The 16,103-nt window shown below is 45.4% G+C and overlaps 1 protein-coding gene across 1 annotated transcript in view; it reads left to right on the top strand.

Annotated features, from left to right (window-relative positions):
- Nucleotides 1–15,828, top strand: part of LOC121448629 (calreticulin-like) — a 28,836-nt gene extending 13,008 nt beyond the window's left edge. The window contains exons 2-9 of the mRNA XM_041652766.1: nucleotides 327–428; nucleotides 3,989–4,192; nucleotides 6,532–6,626; nucleotides 8,170–8,379; nucleotides 8,840–8,953; nucleotides 9,892–10,035; nucleotides 12,509–12,601; nucleotides 15,080–15,828. Coding sequence (XP_041508700.1) covers nucleotides 327–428; nucleotides 3,989–4,192; nucleotides 6,532–6,626; nucleotides 8,170–8,379; nucleotides 8,840–8,953; nucleotides 9,892–10,035; nucleotides 12,509–12,601; nucleotides 15,080–15,322 — 1,205 coding nt within the window. The 3' untranslated portion in view covers nucleotides 15,323–15,828. The remainder of the gene's footprint in view (nucleotides 1–326; nucleotides 429–3,988; nucleotides 4,193–6,531; nucleotides 6,627–8,169; nucleotides 8,380–8,839; nucleotides 8,954–9,891; nucleotides 10,036–12,508; nucleotides 12,602–15,079) is intronic.
- Nucleotides 15,829–16,103: the final 275 nt, after the last annotated feature.

Genomic DNA, 16,103 nt, shown 5'->3' with positions numbered 1-16,103 from the left:
TATTATTTTACTTTACCAAGCATAAAAGCGAATGAGGGCTCAGTAAACGTTTCATACCCTCTGGCTACACCTTCCCACGGCGATTTTCAGGACGTAACTGTCATGAATGAGGTGCTGATGGAAAAGTGGCTCAATTGCTTGTCGTCTGAGCAGCTCTTCATGACAGGACATGAATAGTGAGCTGCAGGGACTATGTGGTGAGCGAGCATAACTTCCGGAATATTCTGAGTCGCCCTCTGTTACACTCTTATTCTTCCCTAGGGCTGAATTAGCACCAAAAACTGGATTTGTTTGAATGTGTTCTCTTTTTCTCCTGTATTCCATAGATGGATGGACAAAACGATGGGTGCAATCCAAACACCAGTCTGATTACGGTAAATTCCAGCTGACCGCAGGGAGATTTTATCAAGATAAAGAAAGAGATAAAGGTAAATACTAGAATTCAGGAACGTATTGATGGGCTCGGAAAAGTATGACTTTTACCCAGTTACTCTTATACATGATTGACAATTCATTTATTTCTCTTACCTAAAAAAATAAAATAGAATAAAAGAGTACATGGATGTAGTATTAGGGGCGGTGGGGCTGAGTTCCCAGCACCCCGGCCGCCTGCCCGGCTAGTTTATGCCCGAAATAATTACACGGAAACTGTATTCATTTAATCACTGCTTGGCCCATTCTCTTCTAGGCTAATTCTCACATATTAATTTAGCCCATTTCTAATCATCTGTGTGTAGCACCCCAAGGTGCGCTTACCGGGGAGATTCTAGCCTAGTCCATCCTGGGTCGGAGCTTCATGGCATGTATCTGCCCGGGAGCAGGGCATGGCGTCTCTGCTGAGGCATCTGCTCAGGAGAGCAGAGCTGTGGAGTCTCTGACCTCACTTCCTGTTCCTCCCAGCGTTCCGTTCTGTTGTTTCTCCTCCCACCTATCTTCTAACCAATAAAATGGGCCAAGGCAGTTCCTTTATTAGCCAATGACCTTCCTCCATCACATGGAGCTGAACTTGATAGTGAGCGTCTATAATCCTATACTCAGGAGGTTGAGGCAGAAGGATAGCCACGGGTTTGTAGCCAGTTTGGGCAAAAAAGATAGGTTCCAGTACATCCTGGATTATAGAGTAAGATCTCTCTCTCTCTCTCTCTCTCTCTCTCTCTCTCTCTCTCTTTCTCTCACACACACACACACACACACACACACACACACACACACACCCCAAAACAAAAGTAAGTAAAAAAGATGGACCTTCCACAAAATGTATTATGCCCTGGAACTGGGTAATGGACACATTATCCCATTCATCTTCCTAACATCTTAATGAAGCGGTTTTTATTGTCTTCCTCAAAGAGGTTTTGATAGTTGCCTGAGGCTGTTACACAGCAGAGAAAGGTTTGACTCTGGCCCTGACTTCAGGGACTGTGTCCATCACCACTAACCTGCACTGTCTCCCCCAAACTCCTATAATTTTATAGGTAGCATTCCGCACTGGGAACCCGAGAAAGCCCCACTAGGGACCTGAATGTTGCTCTGTCTAGAGCAGCTTTGGGTGATGGAGAGGAGAGCAGATGGGCCTGGGATGGCTGACTAGCTGAGTAATGGAAGCTTGTCTTCTTGCTCCTCAGAGTGTTGATTTTAGATGAAGATAACCTTCCCCTGCCATGCTCACCAGATAGAGCTTTCGTAAGGGCCAAATAATGTTGCGGAGGAAGGGCGAATTCTGAGACAGGGACTGCGGGCATGGGTTCTTGGTCTGAGAAAGCTTTTGTTCTATAAATAGAGTTCATTGATCATCCCCTGGAGTGATTTCCCATCTCCCTCCATCTGGCTACTGTTATGAATCTCATTTTCATATTTATTAAAGGAGAGAATTATGAACTGACTTGAACGTTTTAAAATCTCATTTAAATCCTCTCTGGAAAACCGTTTTCAGAGGATAGAGAACAGGAGATAGAGCATCTCCTGGGACACTTGTGTCTGGTCCTCCAGCACCGGCAGTCTGCACAGCCACACGTCTCCTTACAGTCTGGCTTCTCGGCTGATCCTCCCGCATTCCATGCTCTGTGATCCATTAGATTCTGGTTGTCTGGAAGGACACTGGGGTCACAGTTTGGTTTATACAGCCGGGTGTGGCAGGGCAGAGCCTCAGGATGTGGTCTTCTGCCCTCTGTCCATTCCTTCCTTCCTGGCTCTTCTAGCCCCTTTTCAAAATGAGACAGCCCCCAGCATGGTGTCAGATGTGAAGGTGTTTACCACAGAACTCGGTGTACAAGAAATGCTTGAGCACTTTTCTGAATCAGACTCTGTGTGCCTTCCTGTAATTTAGCATGTTTTATTGTTGTTGATTGTTTGTTTTTAGAGTCAGTGTTTCTTTGTGTAGCCTTGCCATCCTGGAACTAGCTCTATAGACCAGGCTGGCCTCGAACTCATAGAGATCCATCTGCCTCTGCCTCGACTGCTGGGATTAAAGGCATGCGCCACCATCACCCAGCTTGTTGTTGATTTTGAAGAATGAGTCTCACATAGCTCAAGTTGGGTTTGGACTGCCTATCTCCCTGCCTCCGCTTCTCAAGGGTTGGAATTACACAGGTGTACGCTACCAACTCCAGCTTCATTACTCACTCACTTACTCATTGAGCATTTCTGCATGTCTGTCATTTGTGGTTGTGTGATCCTTAGCAAGGCACTTCCTATTCGATTGCTTCATATGCTTAGCCTAGAAAAGCTCTGGGGCCCCTGGCAGTTCTGCTATTCACTGAAAGGATCTGCCATTACCACGAATTGGCTGTCACTGTCATGTGAAACCAATTCAATGACTTCATGACAAAGTGAAGAAATTGGTACAGCTCACCTTACGTTGTTATTGTCAGGGTTAAATACGCGTGAATGAAGAAACCCTCTGTAGAGTTAAATGTTAAGGGCTGGGGAGATGACATTGCATTAAGAGTGCATGCTGAACAAGAATAAAGACCCGAGTTCAAATCCCTACAATCAGGGCTGGGGAGACGAGTCAGCGGTGGCCAAGATATGAACAGCACATGCCGTTCTTCCAGAGGACCCAGGTTTCCAGCTCCCATATAGCACCTCACGACCATATGTGAACTCCAGTCCCATGGGATCCATTGCCCTCCTCTGTCATCTGCAGGCATGACACACATGTGATGTATATACATCCAGACAAAACACACAAAATCAATCAATCAATCAATCCCCAGGACCCACATAAAAAGCTGGGATGGCTGTGTAGTCCTGGAACCCCAGTGCTGGTGTTGGGGCAGAAACAGGGCAGTAACACTGGGGCTTACTGGCTGCCAACTCCAGGTTCAGTGAGAGACCCTGTCTCAAAGGAACAAGATGGAGAGTGATGGAGCAGAACAACCAGCATCTTCCTCTGGCCTCTGTGTATTCAGAAGCATGCACACGTGTTCATGCAACATACACACACATACACACATGTGCGCACACACAATTTTTACAAAAAAAAAGAGCTCAATTATTTGGTGATTAAAATATTCAGTGAGCTACCGTAACAATTATTATCTGAGCTAATTCTGGGCTCCTTTCTACTGTAGCACTTATACAGAGCAGAACCTTATTCTGCTGCCTAGCCGTCCTCAGCAAGGCAGGGCCTTGACTTATAAAGCTGCGGAAAGATGCTGAAATGTCTCTAGAAAACAAGCGATAGCACGGTGCGGAGGAATGCATCAACGTGGCTTGAAATTCCAGTGAGGTCGCTTCCATGCCATGCAGCTTCATGCCTCCTCCCCGTGACTCAGCCTCCTAACTTATTAAATGGGCATAGAGCCCACTTTTCAGGGCTGCCCGGAGGCTCAGATGAGATAATATTACACAGCTCCTTGCACTGCATCTGGAACACCGTAGTGTGTGAGGAAATACTAGAGCTTGCTTGGTTAAGTCCAGTGCCGTGTCTCTCTAGGTACTTTCGGGGGAATTTCAGCCTGAAGCCTCTGCTCTTTCTCTCTGTTACCAGGTCTCCAGACCAGTGAAGATGCCAAGTTCTATGCCCTTTCCACCCGGTTTAAGCCATTCAGCAATGTGAATGAGACCTTGGTGGTTCAGTTTTCAGTAAAACACGAGCAAGGCATCGATTGTGGCGGTGGGTATGTGAAACTCTTTCCTGCCACACTGAACCAGGAAGACATGCACTCAGAGTCCCAGTATTACATCATGTTCGGTAAGCTCCCTGGAACAGCTGCTCTCGGCCCCTGGGGGTTTGGGTGAGAACCCCTGTGCTGGTTGAAAAGACTTAGACCTGGAACAGACAGTTTGTAATTCGATAGCTCCACATCCCCTGTGCAGCAGGGCTCTCCAGAGACCTAAAAAGAAGGTATCTCTAAGCCCAAATGTTAATATAAATAGACCAAAGCGGTGTGGAAGTACATGGTACCGCAAGTCTACAGCACACGGAGACGCAGCCCAGTTTTCGGAAAGGGAGGAGCACAGACCTACTGCAAGGCACTGTGCTCTGCCCAGAGAGAACTACAGCCAGGGTCAGGGAAATGACCATCTGTAAGCATCTGTGAACGTCCAGAGTGGGACGTTTGTAGCCTACATATGTAACTAGGCATTCTTGAGGCTCTCCAGCTTTTAGCTCCAACCTTGAGTCCAGCTTCAACTGTTGATACTGAAAAGCCAGCAAACAACAACCATTCCAGCCTCTGAAGCACAGATGAAGAATGCAGGCTACACCGGATGTTTTTGTACAAAGTCAGTGAGAGGTTATGCTGGACAGAAGGCACTAACATTCCCTTAATTCTCTTTAGATACTTCCTTTCCCTGGCAGCCTCAGCTAGCACTTGCCTTTCCTCCCCATCCCCTCCCCTCCTTCTCCCCACACCCCTTCCCTCTTCTCCCCTACTCCCCTCCCCTCCCTTTCCCCATGTAGTACTCTTCCTTTTTCAAATTCTCCTCTTCAGCTTCATTGCCCCCTTTAAAATCTGCATACTTTTTCTTTCTGAAATCTCACCCCCTCTTACAAGGTCTTACTCTGTAGTTCCAAACTCAATATGTAGCCCAAATTGGCTTCAAATCCACAGTGATCCTCCTTCTTCAGCACCCCCAAGTGCTGAGATCATAGGCGCAAGCCCCCATACCTGCTTCTAGTCTTTCTCTCATGCAGAGTGTAGCACTCAGGGTGTGAGAAGCGTGTCTACTGCAGTATCTTTCTATTTTATTCGGAATCTGTACTGTGGATCACTCTCCCCATTTTGCAGATGAGGAAATAATAAGAAATTTGCTCGAGGTAAGTAGAAAACCAGGATTTGAGTCAGTCTGTCTATAAAGTCTGCATCTTCTCCCTTCAGGCAACTGAATACGTTTTTTAAAAACAGAATGAAATCTATATTCTTACAAAAGTATTGAGCCAGGCTGGAGAGATGGCTCAGCAGTGAAGAGCCCTGGCTGCTTCTTAAGAGGATGTTGTGGTGTGTGTGCATGTGCTGTATGTACATGTGTTGTGTGTATGGTATGTGTATTTGAGTTATGTTGCGTGTGTTAAATGTATACGTGTTGTATGTGTGGTATGTGTGTATGAGTATAAGCGTGTGTTGTGTGTGCGTGTGTTGTATGTACGCGTTGTGTGTGGTACATGTGTGTGAGTGTGTGTTGTGTGTGTTGTGTGTGTTGTATGTATATGTGTTGTGTGTGTGGTACGTATGTATGAGTGTGAGCATGTGTTGTGTTGTGTGTGCATGTGTTATATGTACATGTGTTGTGTGTGTGGTACGTGTGTATGAGTCTGAACGTGTTGTGTTATGTGAGCGTGTGTTGTGTGTGCGTGTGTTGTATGCATATGTGTTGTGTGTGTGATACGTGTGTATGAGTGTGAGCATGTGTTGTGTTGTGTGTGCCTGTGTTGTATGTACAAATGTGTGTGTGCAGTATGTGCGTGTGTGTGAAGCTGAGAAGTTCTTGGTGAGTTATGGGTAGAGAGCGATAACGTGAAAGTCTCAGCCCTCTCTGGGCTCCCCAGCTCTGACCCAGTTCTCAATAGAATTGTCACAAAGTCTGAGAGGTCTCAGGCTCTTCTTCCTAGGTAGGAATGGCTCCTGACTTTTCTGAGCCATGCTCATGTAAAATGGAGATGGTAATGCTTAATTTATCAGAATTAAGTGATGTGCTGGAAACTCCTGGCTTAAGAGGGGCTTCCTGTGGGATTGGCCCATGGGGTCCTGGCAGGAGACTAAATGAAGTTTTGAGGTGTATCTCTCAGCTGAAAGCCTGTCTCTCCTACTGTGCCTCCCACTCTCTCCCTGGTTTGCTGCCCTGTCCTGCCCTTTCTGCTGCTTGCCCTGAGCAGCTCTGTACCTTCTTCTCTCAAAGCCTCGCCTCCTGCTTTGTGAAGAATCCCTTTCATCAAATCCTTCTCAAATAATCCCGACTCTGAGTGTGGCATCTGTTTCTTTCTGGAAATACCGAGTGAGACACAGGCTGCATCTGTCTTGGGTCTTGGCCTCAGACTGGGCACACTGCCTGAAATAGATGTGAAATCACACTTTGGGGTTTAATTTCCAGGCCCGGACATCTGTGGCTTTGGCAATAACAGACTACAGGTCATCTTTTATCACCATGGGAAATACCACGAGAACAACAAGACCCTCAAGTGCAGGGTGAGTATGTGGATTAGTCTTCAGCTCAGAGCAAGACATTTTATTTTTACATTTTTAAAATTTTATTGATTTTTATATGTATGGTTATTTTGCCTCTATGTGTCTGTGTCCCACATACATGACTGGTACCCACAGAGACCAGGATAGGAAGCCAGATCCCTTGTGACTAGAGTTACAGGTTGTTATGAGTTGTATGCGTGTGCTGAGAGTTGAACCCAGGTCCCCTGGAATAGCAGTCAGGCCTCTAAACTGCTGAGCCATCTCTCCAGCCCCAGAAAAAAAAAGATTTTATATATGTTATCTCATTTTTTCCTTATAAAAACTCTATCAATTAAGCGTTATCATCTCCGTTTTACAAATTAAGTAGACCTAGAGATGCGCTATATATACACTGTAGGAGTTCACAAGGGAACAGCTGGCCAAAAACACGGGGAAGTAATGTGGGGTGATGTCTGGGGTGGCGTTGTTACCCAGGGCTAGATATTAGCACGGGGGTCAGGAGATGCTTAGATGAGATGGGTGGGTCAGTTTATCTCAGTAACAGAAAGTTAAAGGCATCTAGATTAGCTAGAGCACAGTAGGTACGGTCAATCAACAATCCTAACAGGCATTATTAGCCAAATGCCAATTCTGCCTTGTGGACTTAAGAATGGGATAGATTCCGTCAGATAGGTCTTTTAAATTAACCAAACTCACAGTAAAGCCTGATATAGTGATTTGTGCCTGTAACTCCAGCAACTCTGAAGGCTGAGGTGAAAGGGCTGTGAGTTGAATGTCAACCTGGGCAACTTAGCAAGATCTTACCAAGCCAAAACAACCAGAACTTTCACAATTGGGTAAAGATAAGAGTCAAGCAAAGGGAAGTGATATGGGAGCAGAGAAGAGGGCTCTGCCTCCACCTGGAGACTTAGGTAAGGATCGCTTCCTGGAGAAGGCTTCCCTTGTGCTGAAGATGAGTATGCTCTAGGAAATGAGCGAGACGATTCTGGGGAAAGATGACCTCCTGGAAGAGGAGACTGCACGAGCAAAGGCAAGGAGACTTACGAAACCGAGGCATGGCATGAGGGCGGATACAGTTGGTATGCGAGGAAGCAGCAGGAACAGTCTAGAAAAGCCTGTGAGGCCTGGGGCATTAGGGATCTTGTGTTGAAGCTAGACCTTCCTGACCAGCCTTGTACATGGGGCTGGATGTTCTGAGTACCCACTCTGGGGCAAATCTCAGCTTGGAAGCGTAGACATGATAGAGAAATCATATATGACCCCTGCTCACAATTTAGTAGGACAGACAGAAAACAAGTTAGATTAGAGAACGATCAAGCTTTAGGTGAGTAGGGGCTGGAAGATGGGGGACCACAGGAGTGAGCCTATAGGAACATGCACTTTCAGGGTGAACATAGAATCCCTGTAGGTGTATTAACTAGAGGAAGGGAGAGGGGAATGTGGTACAATGTGTGTAAATATGCAAGGGGAGCAGGCAGGCAGCATGTGTCTGAGATCTACAGTGTCCTATATGGAGCTGAAATATCACCCATTCCCTTTCCAGATCAATAAAGACACTCACTTGTACACTCTGATCATCCGCCCTAATGCTACTTACGAGGTTAAGATTGACAACGAGAAGGTGACAACGGGGGCCCTGGAAGATGACTGGGACTTCTTGCCTCCCAGGAAAATAAAAGACCCCTATGCCAGGAAACCAAGGAAATGGGATGAACGGCTACAAATAGAGGATCCTGAAGATAAGAAACCCGAGGTCAGAGGGAGTTTAGTTGGGAAGCTGATCTCAGGGAGAAGAAGGTACAGTCAGGACATTAGGGCAGATGAGTAAGTCAAGTGTCTGGGAGGTTGGCGCCATGAGAAAATAAGGGTCTGAGTTCAAGCCAGGTCTAGCTGGTATGCTCAGAGTAACATGACTGAAGGTAAAGACTGTGTGGGAGCAAACCACAGACAAACCAGAGCAGCAGCTCACATGACTGAGGGCAGGATGAGGGCAGAGGCAAGGATAATACCCCTCTGAAGTGAGTCTAAACCTCTCAAGGTCAGAACGACGGTGAACTGGGGTCTGTATAGGTCTTTTCTCTCCTGCACCGGGTATATTCACAGCAGAGCAGGAGGACAGGGTGGGTAGAGAGTCAATCCCCCTGTCTGCACTTGAGTCCCCAGTGTCCTCCCAGATCATGTCACCATCCTCATGAAAGAACATTCTGTTTTAGGACTGGGAGGACTCTGAGTTCATCCCAGACCCAGAAGCCAAGAAGCCAGATGACTGGAATGAGGAGATAGATGGGGTGTGGGAAGGGCCGCTGATACCGAATGCCAAGTACAAGGTGAGGAGCTCGCTTTTTAATAAAAAGTTATACAGAGAAATCAGATGGGAAATATGTCAATCCTAACTTAGAAAATAAAATTTCTAACCTGAAGGTTTGTAATCCTAACCCTTAGGAGGTTAAGACAGTTGGATTGCAAGTTCAAGACTAGGCTGGGCTGTACAACAAGACCTTGTCTCAAAACAAAATAAAACAAAGTAAAAACAAAGCAGAAACTCTGAGATCCTGTGCTCTTTCCCTCTCTACTCCACACAGGACCATGGCCACAGCAGAATCTGTTCTCAGATCTCTTACAAGTGGGAGGAGCTGGTAAAGCCAGCACAGGGAATGGTTCAGGCAGGCTTGGGCAAGGACCTTGTCCAAAGTTGGGAAAAGCTGCCAGTTAAAGGAACAAGATACAAACAGGAAATGGTGTAGGACTTAGGAATCCCATGTTTCAGAAGCAGGCCAGAAGGGCAAAGAGTGGGATCCCCGTGAGTCCAACGTGTTTAGGGGATAAAGGAACTTCTCTTAAAGGGCCAACCCCTGCTATCATATCAGGAGCAAGCACCAAAGGACTCAGCTGACAAACGGTCTGGCAATAAACCTGACTGGAGCAGGCATTTTTATCTGGCCACAGTTTCCTGTGCCACACAGGAGAAAAGAAAAGGTCCAAGTGCCAAGATACTTAGACAATGTTCTCCAAAAAGCTGCATTTTCTTAACTTCATGAATATGCCTGTTAAGAGAGCAGGCCGGGCCAGGCCACTCCTGCCAAGTCATTTCACTCCCAGTAGGCAGGAAAGGGAGCTGGGCAGAGTCTTATGTCTTTACTTAAAGAGAGGGAAAGTTCTAGGAGTCTGGTACATTGCTTATAAACTCACTGATGCTTTTTGATTGTATGATATTAGGAGAGTGGAAAATTGTTACTGACATGTCCACTGTTGGTTCTCTGTGTAGGGAGAATGGAAACCTCGGATCATTGACAATCCCAATTACCAGGGGGAGTGGATTCACCCAGAGATAGACAACCCGAAATACAGGCCTGACCCCACCATTTGCCACTATTATAACATCAGCGTCCTTGGCCTGGATCTTTGGCAGGTAAATCACTCTGGGCTCAAAGCCCCTGACCAGCAGTCCTTGTAGTTCCCACAAAGTAGAAGAAGCCCTAGCCTGGAAGTTACAGACTTGAATAAGTCTTGATCTTTCTTAACCTCAAACAACTCACCTTTAAGATGGGAGCAATTGTACATATCTTCAAAATTTTAAGAGTCCAAACTTACTTAGTCCCTCTATGCACCACTGGATTAAAGACTTGGCATGTTTGTTTAATTTTCACGGTATATCTATTTCTCAACGTCAAAAGGAGGCTCAGAAAAGTTGAATAAATTTCCTAAAGATATGCATGTAGTAAGATAAGCAGAAAACTTGGGCTCGAGCAGCAGCCTTTCTTCATCAGGCCTACTCCAATGTGCTACTAGTACTTTTTGATGCCTTTGTTGATCTTACGTGATTTGTTCAGTTGTTTTGTTTTGTTTTGTGATAAGGTCTCCTGTAGACTGGCCTCCCTCCAACGACCTACAAGGTTGAGATAACCTTGAACTTCTGCTCCTCCTGCCTCCACCTCTAACTGTTAAGTCACCAAAGCTTCTGGAATGAGTACCCCCATGTTTTACTTTCTTAGATTCTTCGTTCATTTCCTATCACCCCCCATTTTCTCAGTTTTCTGACTTCAGGAGGTCAGCATAGAGACAGAATGAAGTCACTACCAGATGCCAGGCAGGGGTTCAGAAGGGCAGGGAAGGAGGAAGGGACACAGCGCATGTCTTTCCTTCCTGGCTGATCTGGAGAACACAGATACAAATCACACACAATCACGTTGCTATCTCTTTCTTTTTTTAGGTTGTTACTTTTAAGTAAACCAGAACTTTCTATATCATGTAAACATATAAAACCATATTGATGTGCATACTCTGCTTCCTCAAAAACAATTACATTTATTTAATGTGTGTCTCTGCGAGTGTACACACACGTGTGCATAGTCAGTGTGTGCATGGCCATGTGTGCATGGCCAGTGTGTGGTGGAGATCAGAGGACAAGTTGTGGAGGTCAGCTCTCTCTTTTCATCATGTGGGTTCCAAGGACTGGACTTGGTCCCCAGGTTTGCCCACAAGTGTCCTTATCTTCCAGAGCCATGTCATCGGCCTTTAAAGTATTTATGGGCTCTGCCAACCTCTCTAAACAGGCAAACCTTCCTTTCCTGTTTGAAGAATTTAGCCACATCAGAGGCGTGCTCTCCAAGCCTTAATTTTAATGCATGTCGACAGAGGATCACAGATTCTGATCTGGAACGAAGCCCCAGAGACTTCATTTCTAAAATCCAAGGCGTGTGTGTGTGTGTGTGTGTGTGTGTGTGTGTGTGTATGTGTGTGTGTGTGATAATTCTGCATGATGCTGACATCATCCTCAAGGACATTTTTTTCCTTATAATTTCCAGTTAGGTCTGACTCCCAGGTCATATTCCTCTTCACTCAGCTAACCAGGACCGTCCATCTCAACACTGAATCCTTGCATCTTACAGGAGAAGTGATGTGGGAGTGATTTCTTATTAATAAAGAAACCGCCTAGGCCCATTTGATAGGCCAACCCTTAGGTAGGCCGAGAAAACAGAACAGAATGCTGGGAGAAAGAAGCTGAGTCAGAGAGTCGCCATGATTCTCCCACTCCAGACAGACGCAGGTTAAGATCTTTCCTGGTAAGCCACTTTGTGGGCTACACAGATTATTAGAAATGGGTTAGATCAATATGTAAGAGCTAGCCAATAAGAGGCTGGAACTAATGGGCCAGGCAGTGTTTAAAAGAATACAGTTTCCGCGTAATTATTTTGGGGCATAAAGCTAGCCGGGCAGGCGGCCGGGTGCCGGGAAAGTAGCCCGCCGCTCATATCACAACAGAGAAGCGAAGTGACTAAGCACAGACAGACAGACAGACAGTATTCTTGACCTGCCCCCTCTAGCCATTAGTGTCCAGCCCTGAGATGCTCTGTCTCTGTCCCAGCTGGACAGCCCAGTCCCTGACACTTCCTGGTTCCCATTCTGGTGCCTCCAAATCCAGTCCATTACTTTCCCCCTACTTGAAAGTGATTGCATTCTGGGGTCAGGGCTGAAGATTGGAGGAGACAGCAGAGAACAAACATATACATAAACAAATATGACAAAAGCCTTTTGGAGAGAGAGAGTGACTGTGTGTGATTTATAAGCTTGTGTGTATGTAGGTGCGCTATGGCCAGAGGAGAGCGTTGGGTGTCCTGTTCTATTACTTGTTCTCTTGAGACAGTGTCTCTCATTGAACCTGGAGTGAGGCTGGCAGCCAGCAAGCCCCGATGAGGCTCCTGTCTCTATCCCAGACAGCACTGGGGTTGCAAGGCATCCTCACAGCCGTACACATTTCCTGCCAGTACTGGGGATCCAAACTCAGGTCCTCATGTTTATGCAGCAATCACTCTGGGCCCCTGCCATGTCTCTAACCCTCTAGGAACCTAGCCGTAATAACCTCATGGTTTTCATTTCAACAGGTGAAGTCGGGCAGTATCTTTGACAATTTCCTTCTAACAAATGATGAAGAGTTTGCTGAAGAGGTCGGAAATAAGACCTGGGGATTAAGAAAGGTGAGGTGTTTTTCCACCTTAAATTCCAGAGGTCCGATTCTGTCATTTGTAAAATCAGGACCCACAATCACTATCCTAGTTCTGGTCACATGACCTTGAGAGACAGAGAACTCACATTCATTGGGCATCTTCTGACTTGTCACTTTGAGCACCTTTCAAAATATGTCTTACTTGGCCCTTAAGGAGACCTTGCAATATAGATATCATTGCATTTCTTAGGTATGGAAACTGAGGTTCAGAGGCTACACTGCCCAAGGTCACACAGCCTTTGACTTGTTGAGTTGGAGCCTGAACCCAGAAACCATGCTCCTTTTGTGGGCCACAATGCCTTCTCAGTGTGCCATTAGAAGGAGATGCTCAGTCCACCTCAGAGGAGTGGGAAACCTGAGAGAATGGTATTGCTGTTTATCAGCTCCTCCCTTCCCGACACTATTTTATGTGGGGGGTGATATTCGGGACGATGACTTCAGAAGGAAGACATCCTGCATCCAGATGCCCTGGCTCTGCAGCAGGAAGGTCAATCCAAGTAGGTTTATAGCCCGGGCTTAATACTTTAGCAAGAAAGCACCAGACACAGAAGGTAAAGGCAAAAACAACCCCGCCCCCACCTGCCCTGAGCTGGAGAAATGGCTCCTTGAGAAAGCGTGTGCTGTGTAAGCCTTAGGATCAGAGTTCGCATTCCCAGAGCCCACACAAAAGCTATGCGCGTGTTCAGGCACACAGGCTGCGCTAGGCAACTGTTCTGCCACTGAGCTATCTTACGAGAACTTTTCACTTTTTATTTTAAGAGGGGGGTCTCACCAAGTTACCCAGGCTGGCTTTGAAGTCACTCCGTAGCCAAGGCTGGCCTTGAACATGTGTTCTTGGTCTTCAGTCTACTAAGGAGTTGAGATTACAGGTCTTTGGCACCAGGCCTGACTCCCAGAGGATCTAACTGAAGCTGTTAGGCGTGGTAGCATTTGCCTTTACCCACTGGGATATCTTGCTGATTCTGTGCTCAGCTTTAAAAATACTTCTTAACCTAGTTTTGTCTTGTTTTAACTTAGTGTGATCATCTTTATTTTGTGATACTAGAGATCAAACCCAGAGCTTTGTTCATTCTAGACTGAACCACTCCCCAGCCGTCCAATAATAATGCTGTGTCGTTATCATATATGAGTGAAGAGCATGAGTTTCCTAGGTAGACTGCTCAGGTTCAAATCCAGGCTCTGTCCCTGACTGGTTATATGAACTTGGCCAATTTATTTAACTTTCCTCATCTATCGATTAGGAAAATTGATAGCATACTATCTTCTAAGTTCCTAACATCTAGCATGTGTTCAATACATGATATCTATAAACCATACATTCATTTGACAAATACTTGCTAAGAACCTGTTCACCACAGCAGTTGTTGGGGCTATAGCAAAGAAATAAAATTGAGACATTTTTATCTTCATGGGGCTTGTATTCAGTTTGGAGAGAACAAAATATAGAAAGGCCACATGAGCTGGGTATGAGGGCACATCCAACACTGTAAAACTACAGGAAGGGAAGCAGGGATGGAAGGATTAAGAAAGAGTCCACGGTTGGGCATGGTGGTGCACACCTTAAATCCCAGCAATCAGGAGGCAGAGGCAGGTGCATCTCTGTGAGTTCCAGCCCGGCCTGGTCTACATTGTGAGTTCTAAGACAAGCCAGGGCAGCATAGGTCTCAAAAAAATTTTCTTAAAGAAAAAAAGAAAGCATTCCAGGTCATTCTACACTATGTAACAACACTCTGTCTAAAGGACAAAATAAGCAAAGAAATAAATAAGAAATCCAAGCATCAGATTCCCTTACTTAGGAAGTGGGATGAGTAACATACGCACTGCTGTGAGGAATGCAAACAACACACCAATGTTGTCTAGCCTGCGCTAGGCAGTGATAGAGGCACCAAATAAATAGATGATGGAAAAAGTGAAGCATTTAAATTTTTTTTATTACATCTATTTAGAGTGTAAGTGCATGCACATGCCACAGAATGTATGTGAAGGTCAGAGGGCAACTCCTACTAGATGAGTCCCAGGGACCAAACTCCGGTCATCAGACTTGGTCAAGGACCTTTCCTTACTTGGTCATCTCACCAGTCCACTTTACTTTTTAAATTACTTTATTTTAGTTTTTTACTTCATTTTACTTTTCTCATTTTGAGACAGGGTCTTAGGTCAACCTTAAATTCTAGAGGATGACCTTGAACTCCTGATCCTGCTTCCACATCACAGGTGCTAGGATTACAGGTATTCAACACTATGCCTAGTTTTAAATCTATTTTATTTACAAATGCAAGGTACATCATACATCCAGACATAGATTTCTCTCCTCCCCAGAGGTTCTGAAATTCCTAAGTAAAGGAACACCAGCCTAGGAATCTGGAAGCCAACGGGAAGGCTACAGATGTTTCTCAAGTGTATCTGTTTATATCATCTGTGAAACTTTGAAATTCCACACTCTAAACAGGATGTAGAGCAGCAGTGGAGAGAGCTGTATGAGGAAATGGAGAAAAAGAAGGAGGCAGAAGAGACCAAAATGAAGAGGGAAAAGGAGCGGGCCAGGCAAGAGGACATGTGGGGACTTGATGAGGAGGATGAGGAGGACAATGAAGAGGACTCTGAGGAGGAACCAGATGAAAAGTCCAAGCTGGAAGACAGCGCATCTCTGGGTAAAAAGGAAGCCCGCTTTGATCAGAAGGATGAACTGTAACTGCCCAGGGGAATTCTGCACAGAAGCTAGAGACAGTGCTTACCAGGGGAAATGCTCATGGTTAGCAATATGGGAAGGAAAGTGACTCACTCTCTTCAGAAAACTTGGGATTTATATTTCCACTCCCCCTCCATGCTCTATTTGCTTATTGGTAGAAAGGGAATGGTATTTTCTGTTTCATGAGGTGGTTATAGGGACTGGTATATGTGTATAAAGTACCCAATGTAAATACATTGTAAAATAAAAAAAAAGGGGGGGAGTTAACTACTGTTAAAACTACTATCATTATCATGGTGTTTATGAAATTAATTGTTGGTAAATAAGCTTCTGTATAAACTTGGTTCTCACTTTCAGTTGAGCCCTATTCTCCTGGGGATTTTCTTTGTTTAAATATATACATTTCTCAGTATTTACTGAGCAGTGCTGACAGTTCTACCCAATGTTTTTCTCTTGTAAATGTAATGAGCACCTAGAAACAAAATCAGAACATCTACTGAGAGCTTGGAAAAAATACTTCATAAAATTCACTTTGTTCGTGTCCTAATTTTTAAATGACTGTTACTTGTTTGCAGGTTTGCTGGTCTTATTTCTATCTGCTTTGTTCCACCTTCTCACAGCGTCGCTATCTCTTGCATTCTTGTAGTTCTTTGTAGATTAGAAAGCATTTTCCCACGCGTTTGCAGCCTGCCTACAATGCGCCCATTCAGTTTTGCAGTGGTCACTGCGGAGGTCATGGCTATCTTTGGTTTACAGGCGCAGACACTTGTTCAGGGTCAATCAG

This window comes from Microtus oregoni, unplaced genomic scaffold (genome assembly GCF_018167655.1).
Source record: "Microtus oregoni isolate MIOR12 unplaced genomic scaffold, Mior012 000005F_ref0000423, whole genome shotgun sequence".
NCBI lineage: Eukaryota > Metazoa > Chordata > Mammalia > Rodentia > Cricetidae > Microtus > Microtus oregoni.
This window is presented reverse-complemented; position numbering and strand designations above follow the sequence as displayed.